Below are 21,172 nucleotides of genomic sequence, written 5' to 3' on the forward strand. Positions count from 1 at the left end.
GGCTGGGAACAGCACCTGTCCCCACTTGCCAGACTGGAAAACCTCATCATTCATGGGGTGTTTAGAACAGTACTCAGAAGGGTCTTGCCTCAGTCATGGAAAATAATTAGCTATAGACTAAAGGATTCTCTAGTCCTGTCAAACTAATCTTAAAAGTAAACCCCAAAAGAATCAAACTAATTCCAAGTAACTTAACTATATCCCAGAAGAAAGATCAAGAATATTTATAGGAATACAAATGTATCCAGAACTCAAAATGGTAAAAGTCACAGTGTCTGGCATCTAATCAAAGATTACCAGGCATGCAAAGAAGCCAGATAATATAACACATAACAACAAGAAAAAAATCAATCAATTAAAACTGATCCAGAACCAACACATGTTACAATAAGCAGACAATGATACTAACAGTTATTGGAGCTTTATTTAACTGTTTTATAACATTTGTTTAAAAATTAACTAGAGACATAGAAGATATAAAAAAACACTCAACTCAAACTTCTTCGAATAAAAGCTATAATATCTAAAATGAAAAATACAATAGATGAATTGGTAAATGACCATAAAATATGATTACTTTATGTAATGTTGAATATACTAATTATCCTGATTTGAGCATTATATATTGCACACAGGTGTTAATATTCAACACTGTATCCTGCAGATACGTACAATCAATGTTTCAAATGAAATATACACTGGATAGATTAAAAACAGAATAAACAATGCAAGAGAAAAGATAAGTGAGCTTGAAGCCATAGCAATAAAAATAGGCCCACAGAAATCACAGAGAGAAAAAAAAAGTTTTTTTAATCAGGAGTATCAGTGGACTCTGGGCCTACTTTAAGCAATCCCAGATATTACATATATTACAACATATAATCACACATATGTTTAACTGTAATCCCTGAGATAGGATGTGAAGAACAGAAAAATTACTAAAAGAAATACTAGCCAAAATGTTTCTAAATTTGATGTAACTAATAAATCCACAGATCTAAGTTCAATGAACTCCAAGCATAAGAATCATGAAAAAAACTATACCAAGGCATATCATAATCAAATTGCTCAAAATCAATATTAAAAAGAAAATCTTAAAAACAGCTAGAATAGCACACATTTTGTGTACAGAGGAACAAAAATAAGGGTGATGGCAGATACTTTTTCAGAAAACAATGCAAGTGAGAAGGCAATGGAGCAACATCTTTAAAGTAGTGAAAGAAAAAAGTGTCAACCTATATTCACTGAAAATATCTTTCAAAGACAAAGGCAAAGTACTTTTTTAGAATTACAAAAGCAAAAATATTCATCACCAGCAGAACTACACTACAAGAAATGTTAAAGGAAGTCCTTCGAGTAGCAGAAAAACGATAACAGATGGAAAGACAGATCTATACAAGAGAAAGAAGAACACCAGAAAAGGTAAGTACACAGGTAAATATTATTAGATTTTGTTCTTATTTAAATCTCTTTAAAAGGTAACTGACCATTTAAACAAAAATAACAATGTAGTGTGGAGTTTATAACACATGTAAAAGTAAAATAAATGACAAAATAGCATGTATATCAGAACAAAAATGGAAAAATAGTTTTGTAAGGTTCTTATATTATGTGGGAAGTAATATTATACCACTTGAAAGTAGACTGTGATAACTTAAATGTGCTATAAATCCTAAAGCAATCACTAGTAAACCAACAAAGTAGATAAAATGGAAGCATAAAAAATATTAAATCCACAAGAAGGCAGAAAGAGAGGGAAAAGGAACAAAGAACAGATGAGAAAAATAGAAAACAAATAGCAAGATGACAGTCTTAACCTAATGATATCAATAATCATATTAAATGTAAATGGTCTAAAGACCCCAATTAAAAGTTTAAAATTGTTGGGCCGGCCCGTGGCTCACTTGGCAGAGTGTGGTGCTGATAATGCCAAGGCCACAGGTTCGGATCCCTATATAGGGATTGCCGGTTGGCTCACTTGGGAGAGCAAGATGCTGACAACACCAAGTCAAGGGTTAAGATCCCCTTACTGGTCATTTTAAAAAAAAAAATTTTTTTTTTAATTGTCAAATTGGATAAAAATGCAAGACCCAATTATATGCTGCCTGCAATAAGTACACTTTAAATATAAAGACACAAATAGGTTATAAGTAAAGGAACGAAAAAGATAAACCATGCTAGCACTGTCAAAAGAAAGCTGAAATATATTAATATCAGATAAAGTAGATTTCATAGCAAAGAATATTACACCAAGAATAAAGAAGATTATTTCTTAATGATAAAAGGGCAAATAAAATTTTAAAATAGAAAATTAAAATTAAAAATTAAAAAGCAAAGAAAATGAAAAAAGGGTTAATTAATAAAGAAGGCAAAACAGTCCTAAACATTTATGTACCTGATAACAGAACTGAAAGGAGAAATAGACAAATCCACCATTATACTCAGAGATTTCAATACTCCTCTCTCAGTAACTGATAGAACAAGTAGACACAAAATCACTAAGGATATAGAAAACTTGAACACCATCATTCAACTCACCTGATATTAACATTGCATTAACAAAAGTACAAAAGGTATCTTTTTAAATGTACATGGGATATTTTCAAAGATATACCATATTCTAGGCCATAAAACAAGCCTCAATAAATTTAGAATAATTTGAGTCATACAAAGCATATCTTCTGACCACAATAATCAATAACAATACCTTAAAAGTAAATAACACATTTCTGAATAACCCATGGGTTCAAGAAGAAATCAAAAGGGAAATAAACTATTTCAAACTGAATGAAAGAGAAAACCCAGAATTGCAGAATTTGTGGAATGTCATTAACCATTACTTGGAAAAAGACTTATTAGCACTACACACCTATCTTAGAAGGGAAGAAAGGTTTCAAACTAATAACTTCAGCTTCTATCTTACCAAATTAGAAAAGAGAAGAGGAAGTTAAATCCAAAGTAAGTACAATAAAGGAAATAAAGACCAGAGTAAAATCAATGACAGAGCAAATAGGAAATTAATGAATCCAAAAACTGGATCTTTTAGAAGATCAGTAAAATTGATACGCTTCTAGTCAAACTAACCAAAATGAAATAAGAGAAGACAAATTACCAGTGTGAAGAATAAGAGAGGTGACAGTGCTACAGATTGTACAGATATTAATAAGAGAATATTATGAACAAGCTGACAACAAATTTGACAACAGATGAAATTAACAAATTCCTTGAAAGACACAAACTGCCAAACTCCATTCAAGAGGAAATGGATAACCTAAATAGCCCTGTATCTATTTTTAAAATTGAATCTGTAGATAAAAGCCTTCCCACAAAGAAAACTCCAGACCCAAGTGGCTTCACTGGTAAATCCTACCAAACAAAGCAATAACATCACTTACACAGCTCTTCTAGCAAACTAAAGAGGAGAGAACTTCCCAAATTATTCTATGAGGCCAACATCATCTTGATACCAAATCAAAGATATTACAAGAAAACTACAAACGAATATCCCCCATAAACACAGATACAAAAATTCTAAACAAAAATTTAGTAAATCGAATCCAACAGAATATAAAAGGGATAATACATCATGACTAAGTAGGGTTTACCTCAAGAATGGAAGATTGGCTTGCACATTCAAAAATCAATGTAATTTAGCATATTAACAAACTAAAACTAATTACCTCACTAGAGACAGAAAAAGCATTTGATGAAACCCAACATCCAATTCTGATAAAAACTCTCAGCAAACTAGTAACAAAAAGGAACCTCCCAAGAGATAAAGTGTATCTATATCTATGAAAAACCTATAGCTAACATAATACTTAATGGTGAATGCTTTCCTCCTAAAATCAGGAATAAGACAAGATGTCCACTCTCCCCACTTCTATTCAACATTGTACTAGAGGTTCTAGCCAGAGGAAGGAGAGGAAAGGAAAGAAAGGAAAGAAAGGAAAGAAGGAAGGAAGGAAGGAAGGGAGGGAAGGAGGGAGGGAGGGAGGGAGGAAGGAAGGAAGGAAGGAAAGGGAGGGAGGGAAGGAGTGGACTAATGGGTGCAAAACTATGCTACCTACCCTAGGTGAATCATTGTGCAGTATATGCATGTATTGAAACAATACACTGTATCCCACAAATATGCACAAGTAAATGTTAAAATAAAAAATAAATAGAAAAATAAAAATGGAACAAAGATTTGAATAGAGACTTCACCAGAGAAGATACATCAATGGCAAATAAACAGTTGAAAAAACGTTCAACATCATTAGTCATTAGAATCAAAGTCACAATAAGATACCACTTCACACCTATTAGAATGGCTAAAATTGGAAAGACTGCCCATACTAAGTGCTGACAATAATGTAGAGGAACAGGAACTCTCATAGGCTGCTAGTGGGAATGTAAAACAGCACAACTTTGGAAAACAGTTTGGCAGTTTCTTAAAAAATTTAACATACAGATACTATATGATCTGGTCATTCCACTCCTAGATATTTTACCCAAGGAAAAAGAAAACATGTACACAAAAATTTGTACACAAATGTGCATAGTCAAAATGCCTACCCAAAGGTAAATAGATAATCTGTGGTAACAATGGAATACTACTCAGCAAAAAAAAAGAACACAAATGAATCTCAAAATAATCATGCTGAGTAAAAGAAGCCAGACTAAAAAAAGAATACATACTGTATGTTTCTATTTATATCAAATTCTAGAAAAGGAAAAGTCTATGGTAACAGAAATTCTATCAGTGGTTGCCAGGGGACTGGAGGAGACAGTAGGGAGGGGACAGGATGGAGGTATTACAAAGCAGTATGAGAACATTTTTGATGGTGATTGGTATGTTCACTAATTCCTGATGTGAGTATATGTTCACAAATTCTTTTTTTTTTTTTTTTTTTAAAAGATGACCGGTAAGGGGATCTTAACCCTTGACTTGGTGTTGGCAGCACCACGCTCAGCCAGTGAGCGAACCGGCCATCCGTATATGGGATCCGAACCCGGGGCCTTGGTGTTATCAGCACCGCACTCTCCCGAGTGAGCCATGGGCCGGCCCACAAATTCTTGATTTGAGTATACACTGTTGGCTAATATATCCTCCGCCAGAAAAGTTAAATGGTGTTAAAGACTGAGATACACAAAATGACACCTGAGAAAGTTTCCCAGAAAACCCCCACCCAGAAAAATCCCCTAGCTGCCACGTCACCTTCCTGCATGTGCAATTTTGCCTGCCTATGAGAAAGTCCCAGCTCAGTTTAAACCCTGCTCGCTTCCCTCCCCTTCCTTCTTAGCCAATAGGAACAGTCCAGCTCAGCCTAACTGGATATAAAAGGCCCACCCCGACTCTCCCTGCTGCTGCTCCCACTTTCGAAAGGGCGGCCCGCTTGTTCATTTTGCCTGTCTAATACACTTTGGTTGAGTCCCTGTCTCCTGGTGTGTCTTATCTTGCGCTCGGGCCGGGGTTTTACCTTTCATATACACCAATTTAAAATTGGCAAACACTTTAAATAAATACATGCAGTTTATTGTGTGTCAATTATATGTCAAAAAATTTAAAGAGTAAAAACAAAAAAGTTGGTAACTCTCCTGGTATTTTCTACAGTCATGTAAAAACATCTCAACCTGCGGGCCTTACTGTGTGTCCTAAATCAAGTCACCTTCTCGTTGGGCCTCCCTCACTTTCCTCCACCCTTACTCTCAATTAATAGAAGTTATTAAATGTTCAAAATGTACCAGGCACTATTCGAGGCCTGTGGATAAAGTGGTGAACCAAAGGAACATCTTTATCTGTAAAATGAATGCGTGGGTAAAGTAGATTGCCATCAGGATCCCTTCTAATTCTAACATTTTAAAAGATCTCCAATAAGATCCCTTAAGTTATGTTATTACTATTTCCAATCAAACTGGTTCTAGAAGCTGAGAGATGTCTACGTGCAGGATGAGATGGCTGAACTACTAGAGATCTGAGGCCAGTGGGAAGAACCTTGCTGTAACATATTTGAAGTGCATATCTCTAGTGCATACCTAAGGGATATACCAATGGCAAAAACATTCCCATGACTCCTGGGAGCAGAGCATATAGTTGCCTGAAGGGTCTCTGTGACATCTATTTTTATGTAATGAGCCATACAAATGAGGGTTGGTTAACCCTTCCTTCCATATTCCAAACCTCACATTCTAAAAGTCCCAGGAGACTACATATTCTGGCCACAACTAAGACCAGAGTAATTGAAATCAGTATGCTGCGGTATTCAGTGTTCAACAGAAGGATTATAGATGGACTAAGAATTGATTGCCTCAACAGTTGTGCCTCGAGTGACTAGAGCCTCTGACTTTACAGCCTCTGGCTATAAGCATACTCCTCCCTTTACATTGTGTAACAATACACAAATACTGTCATTTTGAAATGCAGTGCAATAAGAAAAAGGTTGGGAAGTCCTGATTTAAATGATGGTTTGGAATATGGTTCTCTAAACTCACAGTCCTGTAAAAATCTCTATCAAGCTGCCCAGGTCCAAAGCTTTAGGCAGGGTTTAGGAATGTGAAGGCTAATGTGTTCCAGGAGGCAAGGATGACTGTGTTAGAGTAGTCCACTTGCAATGTGTCCTCAAGCCTTAGCCAAAAGGACTGTCATCTTAATGAAAGGTATGGAACAGGAACTGAAAGGTAAAGACAGAAGGCTAGAAAACATAAGGTCAATGAAGGCAGGGCTTTGTCCTAACTTAACAATTGTACCTTCAAAACCTAGAAAAATGCCTGACATGTTCATTCACTTGGCAAATATTTATTGAGCACTAACTACATGTTGGTCACATGGTAGGTTATTATAATATCTGGTAAACAAATGAACAAAGTATACAAAAAGGCTACAACAAGAAAGAAAACACACTACGTAATCTAACACTTCAGACTGAGACTATTCTTTAGCTAAACTGATCTAGATGGGCCTCTGAACAGAAAGGCCTTCAAAACAATCATTTGTGTGGCCAACAACTTTTAACACATATATGTTCTAGGCACAATGCTGGAAGATTGGAGTAAGAAAATAAGCACATACAGTCTCTGCCCTTAAGTTGTTCCCTAATAATTATAGCTCAAAAGAATAGATTTAGAGTGGAAGCAAGAACAAAGCACCACAGGAACACAAAGGAGGAATAAACTGAATCAGCCTGGGGCATCAGAGAAGGCTTCACAAAAGAGACATATTGGTTATGTTTTTGTGACACACACTGTCAACTACATACTCATAATTCATTCACCCCTTCTTTCTTGCTTAGAGAACCTCAGTTCTGTTGAAGGTAACATTACATCCAGTTCGATGTTCACGTTCACAATCTCCCTTGCACTTAAAGTTGGTCATGTAACATGATTCTCAGCTATGATACAATGGAAGATGTTGGAAATTTCTGAGAAAGTTTTTCCTTTCTGATAAAAGGGGGGAAATATAGTTGGCATCAAGCTTCCCCTCTTCATGCCTTGAATGTAAATATAAAAAGCCTCTTGAGGACTGGCTGGTTAGCTCAGTTGGTTTGAGCATGGTGCTGATAACTCTAAGGTCCCAGGTTCAATCCTGTACCGGCCAGCAAAAATAAATAAATAAATAAACAACCCCTTATAACCATGAGGCAACAACATGAATATAAAAGCCAAAATGCTAAGGATGGCTGAATAAAAAGATAGAATCTTGCTTTCTGATTACATTGTCGAGCAGCTGAGCCAATACCAGCAACCACCAATTCTGCACTTCTTGTTAACTTGACGGGGGGAAAAAAACCCTAATTGTTTAACTTACTGCTGATTAAGTTCTCTATTACTTGCAGTTGGACCCATTCCTAACTGAAATAGTATTAAAGGATGAGAAGAAGTTTGCCAGGCAAAAAAAAAACAAGGAAGTGCACTGCAGGCAATGGGAAAAACATGCACAGACAGAAACGGGGGAAAAGTCTGGCATGTTTAGGAACAGGGACATATTAGTGACATAATCCAAGAGGCTAGAATGTACAGCTCCAAGGAGCCCTTACCTGCTTCATCCACAGTAGTACATTTCTGGTACATTGATGTGCGAAGAGTAGGCGTCCGAACATTCAGCAGCCTGATCTTATCTACTCGGGAATCAAATACCCGGAGCACAGGGTCTTTATCATCATCATCATGACACATGATTTTGTTGTCAATGAAAGAAGCAAACATCTGGGTCTCCAGGAATCTTGACAGGAAGGGCAGATAGGGCTCAGGCTGATCCGACAGAAATGATGCCTGGTGGAAACAAAAGCAGTCATTGAAAGGGAAGAGGGAAGAAGGTATGTAAGCCTTGACCAGCCAAGGCAACTGACCCAAGGGATCTAGTAGGCTGATTCTCTGGAGCTTCCTAGGTATTTACAAAAAGCAAACTGCAAAATCCCTTCATTGCTTTTTTTTTTTTTGTCTTTTTCGTGACCGGCACTCAGCCAGTGAGTGTACCAGCCATACCTATATAGGATCCGAACCCGGGGCGGGAGCGTCGCCACACTCCCAGCGCCGCACTCTCCCGAGTGCGCCTCGGGCTCGGCCCGCCAAACTGTACTAAGGCAACCAATCTTCCCAGAATCCTGATGTTCAATCTACATTTGCATCTTTGCCTTAAGAGAGCCCTTTGGATGGAGGTAAATCAACTGACACTAATAATCACATCTATTCTTAAGCAACAAGACCTTCTATTTTATCAACATCAGCAGGACCATGAATTTGTCTCCAGAAACAAAGAATATAATATAATGAAAGAAAAATCCATTTTTAGTTACTTCTTCAAGGAGTAAACTGATAAATTCTCATTCCTCACCATCTACCCAGCAGGATTACACTCACTTTATCAAAGTTTTGCATCTGCTCCCTGTTGGTAAACCAGGATTCCTTATCCTGACTGGGCTGAATGACAAACACCTCGTAATCTGCAAACATCTGAGTAAAACGATTAGCAAAAACTTCCCGGATCTGAATATTTAGTTGGTAAATCCTGAGTTCTTCTTCATCACACTGCACTTTGAGATCCTTATTGCTGCTGGAGTCTTCACGCACTTCCAGCTACAAAAAAAGAAACAATTGAGAACACACTTTTTCCTTTTATCCCAAAGAAATGTAGATCTGATTTTTTCCAGTAATTTTTTAGCAGCAAATGGTGAAAACAGAAGAGGAAAAAATGGGAAAAAACAAAAAGAGGAAGGGATTCTGATGCAAAGAGGAGATAAAGAGTTCCACTTAAAGTTATCTAGCAATTCAATGAAAGTGGAAATAAGATCATTATGAGTAGAGAAAGATTCAGCCCCAGAGGAAAGGGTGGTAATTATCACAAGGGTAAGGGAGAAGGAGGGAATCTGGGAAGTCAATGAGAAGTAATAATGTAAAGCAACAAGGTCAGATTCTGGCTCTCTTCATCTCTTTGATTTTCTCCCCCATATCATTTTCCTTATCTTTCTTCCTCGGGATTCGCCTCTAAAAGAAGCCTTTTTAATCTCCCTAAATATTTCTCTGTGGTGATTTTTTTAAAAATATCTGACTAAATAAAGAAATATGAAATGTTTCACACTTCACCAAAAACATAGCCCAACAAAATTATTACACTGGCCCATTTGTTTACACGTACCTTACAAAGAAATTTAACAGTGAGAATGAGAAGGATGAAGAGATGGGTAAACAAGTACAGAAAGCTGACAGTCTCATCAAAGTCAGAAAATGAAAAGCTAAGTACACCCCTGGAGAGAGCCTAGATAGAATTCAAGAGAACTGGATTCTAGTCTCAGCTCAGCTACTTGCTGGTCATTTAATCTTAGGCAAAACACTTAGGCTCTCTAAACTTCCGTTTCTTTAGCTGTGAAACAGTTAACAATACCTGCTCCATGTGCCTTAGGTTGCTATGAAAATCACAAGGCAATGGATCTGAAAGAGGTCTTCAAAAGGATTACTATATCATCCCTCCAAGTCACTCTGCCATAGTGTTAACATAGCATGACAGTAGGCTCTCCTTGATGTCCAAGTAAGAAGCTGCCCAGATTTAGATTCAGGTAGCATTTACTAGGATGACACCTGCCAGAGCTGAATCCAGAGTCTCCCATTCAGAGCATTCTTTCACTGTTCATAAATATGCCTTGTCCTGAACTGGGTCTTTTCTCATCTCACACCTTACTTCACCAGGACAGCACTCTAGCACAGACCAAACTTGTCACAGACTTACATAGAGCATCTTACCTTTTCCAGGCTCACCCCAGTCCTCTTGACCAAGGCTTGCAGCCGGGCAATAGTTTCATTCTCCTTGAGGAGTTCATAGGAATGCAAAGGGGAGCCAGCAATGTTCCCATTCCTCTTGTCGGAGACAAGCTCAGAGGCCCGAAGCCTCTTCAGCTTGGAGGCACTCTCACTGCAATGAAGGTTCCCTTCAGGGGGGATGCCAAATGCCATGAGAATCTCAGAGACTTCCTGGACAAACTCCAACTTGTTGGGAAACTGAGGCAAGTCCTCTGGCAGCTCAATGAAGTGGTTGTCAATGTCCACAAAGCAGAGATTAGCCTGGAAGTCAAAACAGGACGAGGAATGTGAACAACTCCAGAGCATGAAGGAAGAAGTTTTAGAAAGGATAATGAACAAGAGAAGGAAAACACCTGAAATGCACAAATACAATATATGGTATAAAGAAGATGGGGCTCAGGTGTGGGACAGAACTGAGTTCTAATCTTCCCCTGCCACTTTCTAGTATGTAACCTTAGAAAAGTTACTTAACTTCTCTGATTCTATTCCCTCAGGTGTAAGATGGAGATAAAGAGATAAAAACATTTATGTTAGAGAGTGGTAAGGATTTTATGATGTCATAGATGTTAAGCATCTAACACAAAAGTCTCACATAGTAAATGCTCATTAAATGTTTGACAAATTCATGAATTCTACAGTCACTAAAGAACACTAGGAGCTAGAAAGTCTAGGTTCCAGATCTGACTCTGTCACTATCTCCCTGTATGACCCTGAGTGTAACATTATCCCTTTCTGAGCCTCAGTCCTGACAAGTAAGGTGGCTGATCCTGATGATTTCTGTGCTTCCTTCTCACTTTAAGATTGCTTCTGAACCAGCCAGCTGCCAAAAAAAAAAGATTGCTTCTGAGAAGATGTAGAAAGACAGCACTCTCATACACTGCTGATGGGGTGGGTACAACAGATTAACAAAGAACAAGTTGGCAATATCTAACTATCCCAAAACTGACACAGAGAAGTTAAATAACATGTCCAAGGTCACAGAGCTAATAAGTAGTAGAACTGAGATGTGAACTCAGCTAGCCTGACTTCAGCCATATCCTTAAGCTCTGAAAGAACCATCCACTCTTCTCTTCCTTAGAGGTGTTGCACATTTCTTGTTGAATTTAACTTAAATACTTCATAGTTCTCATCCCTGTTTAAATTTTCCTGCAGCTACAAATTGGAAAAGACTTTTATTTTTATATATTTATCTTATAACCACAAACCTGTTCTAGCCAAGATAACTGTCATTTCCTTCACTGCAGTAATTAAACACTTAAAGGTATGTCTGTTGCATTCACGTAATATGGATAATACCAACTATGTTATAGGTTTGTTTTAAGGATTATAAGACAATAAATGTCAAGGATTTAGCACAGTGCCAGGTACATAGTACATAAATATTAATTAACATTGTTATTGTCATTGTGGAATATAAAACTTGAATAAATATATATACAATATTACTGGATAGGAAAATTCTGTTATGAAAAATGCTGACAATCTCCAAATTTACTTGTAAATTTAATGTAAATATTTTCAAATCCCAGCAAGATTTTTTTTTTTTTTTTTTTGGAAGGACATATATACCTGATCAACTGATTCTGGATCTTGCCTAGAAGAATAAAAGAAAAAAACCAGCTAACAAAATTTTGAGGGGAGACCTGCCTCACTGGATTCTAAAATAAGCATAAAACAATAATCCACTGGGGAGCAATAATCAGCCACAATGTATATTGACAAAATAAAACTTAATAAAAAAAAATTAACAAAAAAAACCCCCCAATAATCCACTGGAAAAGAACAGTATTGAATAGGCCCATGTACTGTGGATGGACATTTATTATTCAATAAATGTTTTGGGGACAAATGACTGTCTGTTTAGAAATGTTAATATAATACTATACTCAAAAATAAAATTGAGATAAATTGAAGATTTAAATTTAAAAAATTAAGCCACTTCATGTTTTAAAAAAGAGTCCTTATTTTTTAGAGATATATACTGAACATATCTGGATGACATAATAATGCTGTGAGATCTGCTTCAAAATAATCCAGTAGGGGGAGTGGGGAGAGAGAGAATAAAGAAAGAAGAGTGGCCACGAGTTGATGATTGTTAAATAATGATGGGTGCTAGTTGCCTCATCCTTGCAGTATTTGATATTTTCCATAACAAAAGTAAAAAAATCATCCCACAAAAGTACTAAAAGAAAATATTAAAGATTACCATTCTATCTTAGGGTGGAGTTGGGCTTTCCAAGATTTCTACAAGGTTAGAAATCATAAAAGTAAATACTACCATAAAAATTTTTTAAATAAACTATCTAGGAAATAATAGCTGTCATATATAACATGTAAAAGGTTCATATCCAAAGAAATTATTAAGACAAAGATAATTCACACAACTTAAAAATGGAAATAGGATATGAAAGGAAAACAGAACAACTTTTGATTAATTAACTTCAAATATATGAAAAGAAGTTCAATTTCAATGGAACCAAAAAATGAAGGTAAAGTATTTTTCACCTACTGAACTGTCAAAGGCTTAAAAGATTTATAATGTCCAATGCTGACAAAGTTACTAGAAAACAAACACTTCATACATTGGTATTGCAAATGTAAACTGACAACTTTCTGGGAAATCTTAAAGACATTTTTTTTCCAGCCTACCCCCAAAATTAGGATATTACCAATACTTTTATCTACCTATGTGCTCCTCCCCAATCCCATCCCCCTAACCTACACATTCACACTCCCAGGTAATCACTACCCTGAATTTTGTTTATCCTTTTGCATTTTTAAAATTTATCACATATGTATGTATGCCTTTAAATTTTTGCATGGTTTTAAATTTTATATAAGTTTTTAAAATTTTATACAAGGATTATCATTTCGTAAGCACTCTTCTAGTACTAACTTTGCTCAATCAACATTAACTGTGATTCAGCCACGTTGCTGTGTGTAGCCATACTGAATTTCAGTTGTTTTCTGCTTATTGCATTTACATTATTATATATGTTTTCTTGGACACAAGAAAGATCTTATTTGGGGTATATCTTAGGAGTGAAACTGCTGTGTTGCAAGGTATGCAAATGTCCAACTTTATAAGATAATGGCTAGCTGTGTTCCAAAGTGGTTGCAACAATTTACATTTTTACCAGCAATCTAAAGTGATCCTACTAGGGCCGGCCCGTGGCTCACTCGGTAGAGTGCAGTGCTGATAACACCAAGGCCACGGGTTCGGATCCTATATAGGGATGGCCGGTTTGCTCACTGGCTGAGCATGGTGCTGACAACACCAAGCCAAGGGTTGAGATCCCCTTACCGGTCATCTTTTTTAAAAAAAAATAAATAGAAATAAATAAAAAAAAAATAAAGTGATCCTACTGATCCAAATCCCTTCCAAAACTTGGTATCACCACACTTCTTAAATTTTGCCAATGAAATGGGCATAAAATGGTATATTACTCCTCTTATCCATGGTTTTGTTTTCCATGGTTTTAGTTACCCACAGTACAGTACAAGATACTTTGAGAGACAGCGAGAGACCACATTCACATAACTTTTATTACAGCATATTGTTATAGTTGTTCTATTGTATTATTAGTTACTGTTGTAACTTACTGTGTGTAATTCATAAATTAAACTACATCATAGGTATGTATGTATAGGAAAAACATAATACATATATGGTTCGGTACTATCCATGGTTTCAGGCATCCACTGGGGGTCTTGGAACGTATCACCTCAGATAAGAGGGGTCTACCGCATTGTATGTGCACTTGATTTACACTTCCCTGATTGCTAGTGAAGTTAAGAAATGTGCATTTTTGGGGCCGAGCCCGTGGCGCACTAGGGAGAGTGCGGCACTGGGAGCACGGCGACGCTCCCGCTCGCTGCGGGTTCGGATCCCATACAGGAATGGCCGGTGCGAGCGCCGGTCACGAAAAATACAAAAAAATAAATAAATAAAATAAATTTTAAAAATCCACAATTTAAAAAAAAAAAAAAAAGAAAAAGAAATGTGCATTTTTGTGCAATGCCTGTTCATATGTCATTTTGCTACTGGATTTGGTAATCACCTTCTTACTGACTTGTAGGTGTTCTTTATATTCTCTTGATGCTAATTCTGTAGGTTATATGTGTTATACATATCTTCTCCTAGTTTTGTTTTTTGGGGGTTTGTTTGGATTCCAAGAACAAGGATAAAAGTTCACATTTAATATTCTTTTAGACCTCATAATATCTTGGTTTACATTCTTGCTATATCTTAGATTCTTATTTCATTATCTTGTTACTTTTTGAAAGGATGACTGATAACTGCATGATTACAAAGTTATTGCCACTTCCACTCTTTCTGTTCTGGGGATGTGTGGCAACATTACACTAGAAAAAGATCTGACACCCTTCTTCTCCTAGCTTTTAAGAAGTGATTTTCTTAATTTAGAAAATCAAATTCATCAATCTTTTATTTTATGGATAGTGCTTTCTGTATCTTGTTTACAAAATTTTTCCCTACCCAGAGGTCAGAAAGGTATTCGTTAATACTTTGTTCTAGATTAAACATGTGCTTTTGACATTTAAATTCTTAACCCACCTGGGCTGCCCCCTTGGCTCTCTCGGGAGAGTGTGGTGATAACACCAAGGCCACGGGTTCAGAGCCCATATAGATAGAGATGGCCAGTTAGCTCACTGGGTGAGCATGGTGCTGACAACACCAAGTCAAGGGTTAAGATCCCCTTACCAGTCATCTTTTTAAAAAATTAAAAATTTTTTTTTAAAATAAATAAATAAATAAATTCCTAGCCCATCTGAAGTTGGTTTTGTCATGGCATGAGGTAGGAATCTTTTTTTTTTTTCCCCTCCTATGGATAAATGATTTTTCCAGCTCCATTATATTAAAAAGTCTTTCCTTTGGTACTGTATTTCTATTGTAGAACAAACTATTAGTCCATTGATCTATCTGTTTATCCCTATGCCAATAAATCTCATATGCTCAGAGAAAAGGCAAGAGGATAACATGGTAACTTCAGCTTAATGTAACTATTCCACAAACTCTCAATCTATTAAAACTGCATGTTTAACAGGTCCATGAATGTCTTATTCAATAAACATTTGCTAAGTGCATAAGTTACTTCATCTACCAATCTATAACTAAAAAAGAGAGCTTTCCCATCTCGAAATTCAAAGAGTAGAAAAAATCACTTTAAATTTCACATTTTAGAGTTCCTCCACTAGATAACAACTTTGAGCCCTGCATAATTAAAGGGCCAATAAATGTTTAACACCTAAAAATAAGCTACTTTTCAGTTATACCTCTAAGATTTTAAAATTAAAAATGCTATCAGACCAAGCAATTTAAAAAGATATTAAAGACAGAACTAAATCATCTAGTCATGAAGATCACCTGTCTCATAAGCCATGTCCATACAGCTAACAGAATAAGGCACTGTGACCCAACAGAGACATACCTGGCAATCATTTACCCCCTCTGTTTTCCTCTCACTAGAAGAAAAAGAGCAGTTTTCCCAATAGGAAACATAGAGGCAACTAAAAATAACTATCCACTCAATAATGCTTGGTTGGGTTTTCTCCCACTACTGTGAACCAAATATAGAATGTCTGTGAAGAATTTTATAAACTCCTAATGCTGTGACCACATTTGTGGATACCCCTGACCAGTGGCAGCTAGAGGAGAGAAAGCAGCTCAGGCACATTTCAGAGATGATCTAGATTAAGATAAGATAGGAGCCTGTAAGTAGACACCACTAGTCATTCTTTTCAAAACTGAGCTGAAGTGGGCGGGGTCAGGAAGGCAAAGTGATAAGACCATTTCTAGGCTCATACAATAGCCTCATGCTATTTCCTCCCAGCATACAAGGGCTCTAGCAAACAGAACCAATTTAGAAACCTACCACAAACTCAGGCACTCTCAGCTGTGAAGAGGCCAACTCCTACATAACAGCTTTGGAGAGAAGTAGGAACCTGGAAGAGGTACTAAACCTTAAGTGATCGGTTTCCTTCTGTTAAGCTCCTGCCTTGTTGGGAGGGACCATAGGAAGACTTAGCCGCTCTGAGGTAGTGACCACATGGATCCCCCAAATCCCTAAAAGTCTCTTAAATCTTTTCCTGCGGGGGTCCCAATGCCCTTTCCCAAGCCTGAGTAACTAATACCAAATCACAGTCAGCCTCTCCCCCTAGTCTATCCTCTTGTTATTCAATGAAGGGGAGCTCAACACACAGATTACTGGGGAAAAGCTACTGAAGGAATGTTCTGAGAAAGGAGAAAAAAAGAAGAAAGAAGGGTCCAAGATAGAAAACAGTGACACCCTCTTCTTTAACCTAATATCCACTGCTTATTCCTTGGCATAGCTGTGGATGAAATGCCTTCTTCCTGGACTCAGACAATGAAGCCCAAAAGAGAAGCCTGGACAAAGGACGCCTCACAAGGCAGCTCAGTACTTGCACTTGCTCAGGGCCAGCTGAGCTCATGCATTGGTATAAAAAGCAACAAAAGGCTTTTTACAGATTTCCAATGCCCAAAGATGGGGCAGCAACTGATGAATTCTGATTTGGTGTGCTAGGGAATGTACACTCTCCGTCTCTCTGAAGAAAGTCTCTTATAAGCCAAGCCTGCCTCCACCTCACTACCTTGATGATGTCTCTCTGCACAGGTGAATTTTCTCAGTCCTGCCTCAAAGCTGCCTTCTAATAGTGCAAGGGTAACTTCAGAAAGTTCCTGAAAAATAGAATTTAAATATAATACAAATCTTTCCATGAACTTTTTGAAGTACCCTCATATGGTTTAAAGATACCACACAGCTTAAAGATGAAAGTAGTTATCTCTCGGTAGTAAAGGGTGAAAGTACTTATCTCTGGGCAGTAAAATTTGAGGTAATTTTTATTTTATTCTTTATGCTTTTGTGCATTTTTTTTTTAAATTAGAAATGTGTTCTATTTCTGAGATACCCCAAAGTTGTTTTTCAAAAATAACATCACTTTCCATTCACTATGTGTACCCCTCTGTTGGGAAAATAGAATAATTTAATCAGCCCCCCTCACCTTAGGCACGGTTGGGGGTGGTGCGGCACGTTCTTTGTAAGCAAACTGGGGGGTGGAGTTAGTGCACATGCGTGCACCACAACTTGGGTGGCGTTTTACTACCTCAGGCGTCCATGCCCCATGAGGCCATGCTCTTCAACCTACAGCTCCAAGTACCTTTTGGCCGGTTACCTAGCTCACGGACCTGCACGTGAGGGGTCTGGGGACCCAGGCTGGCGTGTGAAGGGTTTGTGACCCAGTCTGGAATGGGCTTGATGGGTCTGTGAGCTCCAGACCCAGCCCTTGCTCAACAATTGGCCCAGTTGGCAGGATTATGGGCAGGTAAAAGAGCTTGACAATTGGTGTAGTCTGCGACAGGATTCTGAGCAGGTACAGGAGCAAAAAACCCTTGAAAGGAGGAAATGTGGCTACGTGTGAATATGCTGTGCCCTATGCCCACTTCCCTGTTGACCGGGATCTGGTTGCTGTTCACTGTATTGCAAGGCAGCATAGACCAGGCACTACAACAGAAAACCCTTAGAGAGGGGGAGGAAATGTGGCTATCCTTGAGCATGTGGTGCCTGGTGGCTACTTTTCTGCTGACCAGAGCCTAGCTGCTGATCACTATGCTGCAAACTAATTGAGATTTGTGGCAGAAAGCAGAGTTGTTGGAAGCATGGATGAATGTTTTGGAGGACGACATGCAGCGACTGGCCACTCCTGCCCCTCACACCAGGGAAGATGACCAACCCAGCAGTGGGTTGGGGGAGACCGTGCATCTCCAAGCATGACCTGTTGTGCATGAGAAATTGAGACACAAGCAGTCTATGCGACCGGACAGACAACCAGTGGGCAATCCACAGGTGACCCAGTTCACCACCTATGTCCTGTATACCCAGGAACTGGTTGACTTGGGGAGACAGTTCAGGCAGAAACATGGGGAGACCCTGGCTGCTTGGCTGTTGTGGTTATGGGATCTAGGGGTGGATAGTGTGATGTGCTCTGGTGAGGAGATGGAGAAATTGGCCTCCATTACCATACACCCATCCCTGAGGCAGTGGTTGCAGAATAGCTGCAGATATGCACAAGGGTGAGATAATCACTCCTTGATGGACTGGGTGAATGCAGCTGCCCAAACCGCGTGGGCAAATGCTGGAGAACTGCTCAAGATTGTTAGTAAATGGAAAACATATGCTGAGTTGGTCCAAATCATTTGGGAGCTGGGGATGCAGCAGTCCATGTTTAATGTGAACACTCGTAGCCCGAACAATGAAAATTTTACAGGCAGCATGAGAGACACAGTGCAGCAAAATGTCCCATCAATGTCCTTTGGGTCAGTGATGGCCATGCTAGCCCCATACATTGGTCATCCTATACATGAGGTAATGCCCATGATAGCTATCTTGGGTGAAGTAGAGGATAGAAGACAAGCAAAAGGGGTCCAAAAGGTGGCTAAGACCAAACCCCCAAGAAATACTTGGGATTTTATCCTGAAGGGACCAAGAAAGATAGCAGTAAGCAGATGTGGCTTGATTTGCTTGCAGCAGGGGTTGATAACAAGAAAGTTGACCAGCAGCCAAATGCAGTCCTGTTTGCCTTGTGGCAGCAATTGTGCCCTGAACAGCATTTCATCAAACGTCTGGAAATAGGTAGCAAGGTACGCTCAGTGGACTTAAAAGATTTTTTGGTTGCTCCCGAGGAGGCAGATGAACTGTTCCATTTCGATTAGGGGGCAGGCCAAGGTACTCGTCTTTTGGGGGCAGGCAAGGACCAGAGCCTCATGTTGAATTGGCAATGTATTGTTCAAGGACAAATGTGCAGCATGTTTGGCACTGGTGGATACAGGTGTAGAATATAGCCTGATACATGGCAATCCAGGTAAGTTTCCAGGGGCCACAGTTTGGATAGATGGCTATAGGAGTACATATGACTGAAGTCAAAGCTGTGTCATTGCCATTGGGCATAGGAAGATTACCTCGTGTATATACTGTATATATATCTCCCATAGCTGAATACATCTTGGGTATGGATGTACTTTATGGTTTGCACCTGCAAACAACAGTTGGAGAGTTATGGCTACAAATACAAACAGTAAAGTCTGTGTTACAAGGATATGCTAAACATGACCCACAGGTGTTACCCAAGCCAAGATGTGTAGTTAATATAAAGCAGTATCGCCTACCAGGAGGACATGCAGAGATAAGTGCCACTATATTCAAATTAGAGAAAGTTGGCATTATTCATCTGGCTCATAGTCCATTTAATGCTCCAGTATGGCCAGTGAAAAAGCCTGATGGTACTTGGAGAATGACTGTAGACTATGGAGAACTGAACAAAGTACTGCCTTCTTTGCACGCAGCTGCGCCTTCGGTTCACAACTTGATGGATCAGCTGACGACTCAGCTGGGAACTTATCATTACGTACTGAACTTTGTAAATGCTTTTTTCTCTATTCCAATCTCGGCTGATAGCCAAGACAGTTCACCTTCACATGGGAAGGAAGACTGTGGACCTTTCAAGTATTGCCCCAAGGTTATCTGCATAACCCAACCATCTGTCATGGTTTGGTGGCTGGGGACCTAGCCAAGTGGACTAGGCCCAGCATGGGTTACAACGTTTTTACTACATTGATGACATGTTACTAACCTCTGATTCTCTTGCAGATTTAACTCAGGCAGCTCCAAAGCTAAGTCATTTGGAACAATGTGGGTGGGCCGTGAACATGGCCAAAGTGCAAGGACCTGGGCTGTCAGTCAAATTCCTGGGAGTGGTCTGGTCGGGTAAGACAGTCCCCCAGAAGCTATTATAGATAAGATACAGGCATACACTTGACCCACAACTGTAGCTCAGCTACAGACATATTTGGGAATTTTGGGGTATTGGAGAGCTTTTGTACCCCATATAGCCCAAATGGCACGCCCATTGTATGCATTAACAAACAAAGCAGCACTGTGTCAATGAGTCCTCTGTCCAAAATGTTGCAAACTGTGCTAGGCCCAGAGGTTGTGGAGGAAACTTTGGCACAACCCTTACTGATGGAGGTGGAGGCTACACCTTTCCATGAGGGACAGGGACCTATCACAGAGCAAGCTTGGTATACAGATGGCTCTAGCATGGGACCTTCAGCATGATGGACAGCTGTTGCTGAAAAATGAGCCTGGGCCATTAACCATCTGTACTGACAGCTGGGCTGTGTACAAAGGTTTAACCCTTTGGATCTCTACTTGGATGTATCAACAGTGGATGGTATGCCACCGACCCCTGTGGGGACAAGCCATGTGGCAAGAGTTATGGTAATTGGGGCATGAGAAAAAAGTAACTCTTTTCCATGTCAAAGGACACTTCCCCTTAGCCAGTCCAGGAAATGATGAAGCTGATGCCTTGGCTGAGATATGATGGCTGGAGAGAGCCCCAGCTACTGATGTAGCCCAGTGGTTACATTGACGAATGCTGCATGCTGGCAGTAAAATCATGTGGATGGTGGCTCAAAGATGGGTCCTTCCTATAAAATGGGAAGATGTAGTGAATGCCTGTCATGCTTGTCCAGTATGTGCTCAAGAGTCCACATCCCTGGTGGATGCCCCATACAGACGGGCAAATAACTTGAAGAAAGGTGTCCCTGACTCAATGGCAAGTGGACTTTGTCAGCCACTGCCAAGGTCAGAGAATTCCAGATACATCTTCACAGCTGTTGTTATTGCTACTGGTCTTGTTTGTATGGCCTTGCAAGGCAACAGACCAGGTAAACACTGTGCAGGCACTGAATAGCCTTACAGCCATGTATGGTCAGCCTATACTTATACAGTGATAATGGAACCCACTTTACTGGACATGGGGTTCATAGGTGGGCCACCCAGTCGTCCTTTCAGTGAAAGTTACA

At 38.9% G+C, this 21,172-nt stretch overlaps 1 protein-coding gene across 5 annotated transcripts in view; it reads right to left on the reverse strand.

Annotated features, from left to right (window-relative positions):
* DENND5A (DENN domain containing 5A) overlaps positions 1-21,172 on the reverse strand; it is a 99,470-nt gene that overhangs the window by 24,546 nt on the left and 53,752 nt on the right. For all 5 annotated transcript variants that reach the window (XM_063092786.1, XM_063092787.1, XM_063092785.1 and 2 more), the window contains 3 exons: positions 10,216-10,533; positions 8,839-9,054; positions 8,016-8,250 (listed from right to left, as the gene is read on the reverse strand). In XM_063092786.1, coding sequence (XP_062948856.1) covers positions 8,016-8,250; positions 8,839-9,054; positions 10,216-10,533 — 769 coding nt within the window. The remainder of the gene's footprint in view (positions 1-8,015; positions 8,251-8,838; positions 9,055-10,215; positions 10,534-21,172) is intronic.

This window comes from Cynocephalus volans, chromosome 4 (assembly GCF_027409185.1).
Source record: "Cynocephalus volans isolate mCynVol1 chromosome 4, mCynVol1.pri, whole genome shotgun sequence".
NCBI classification, from domain to species: domain Eukaryota; kingdom Metazoa; phylum Chordata; class Mammalia; order Dermoptera; family Cynocephalidae; genus Cynocephalus; species Cynocephalus volans.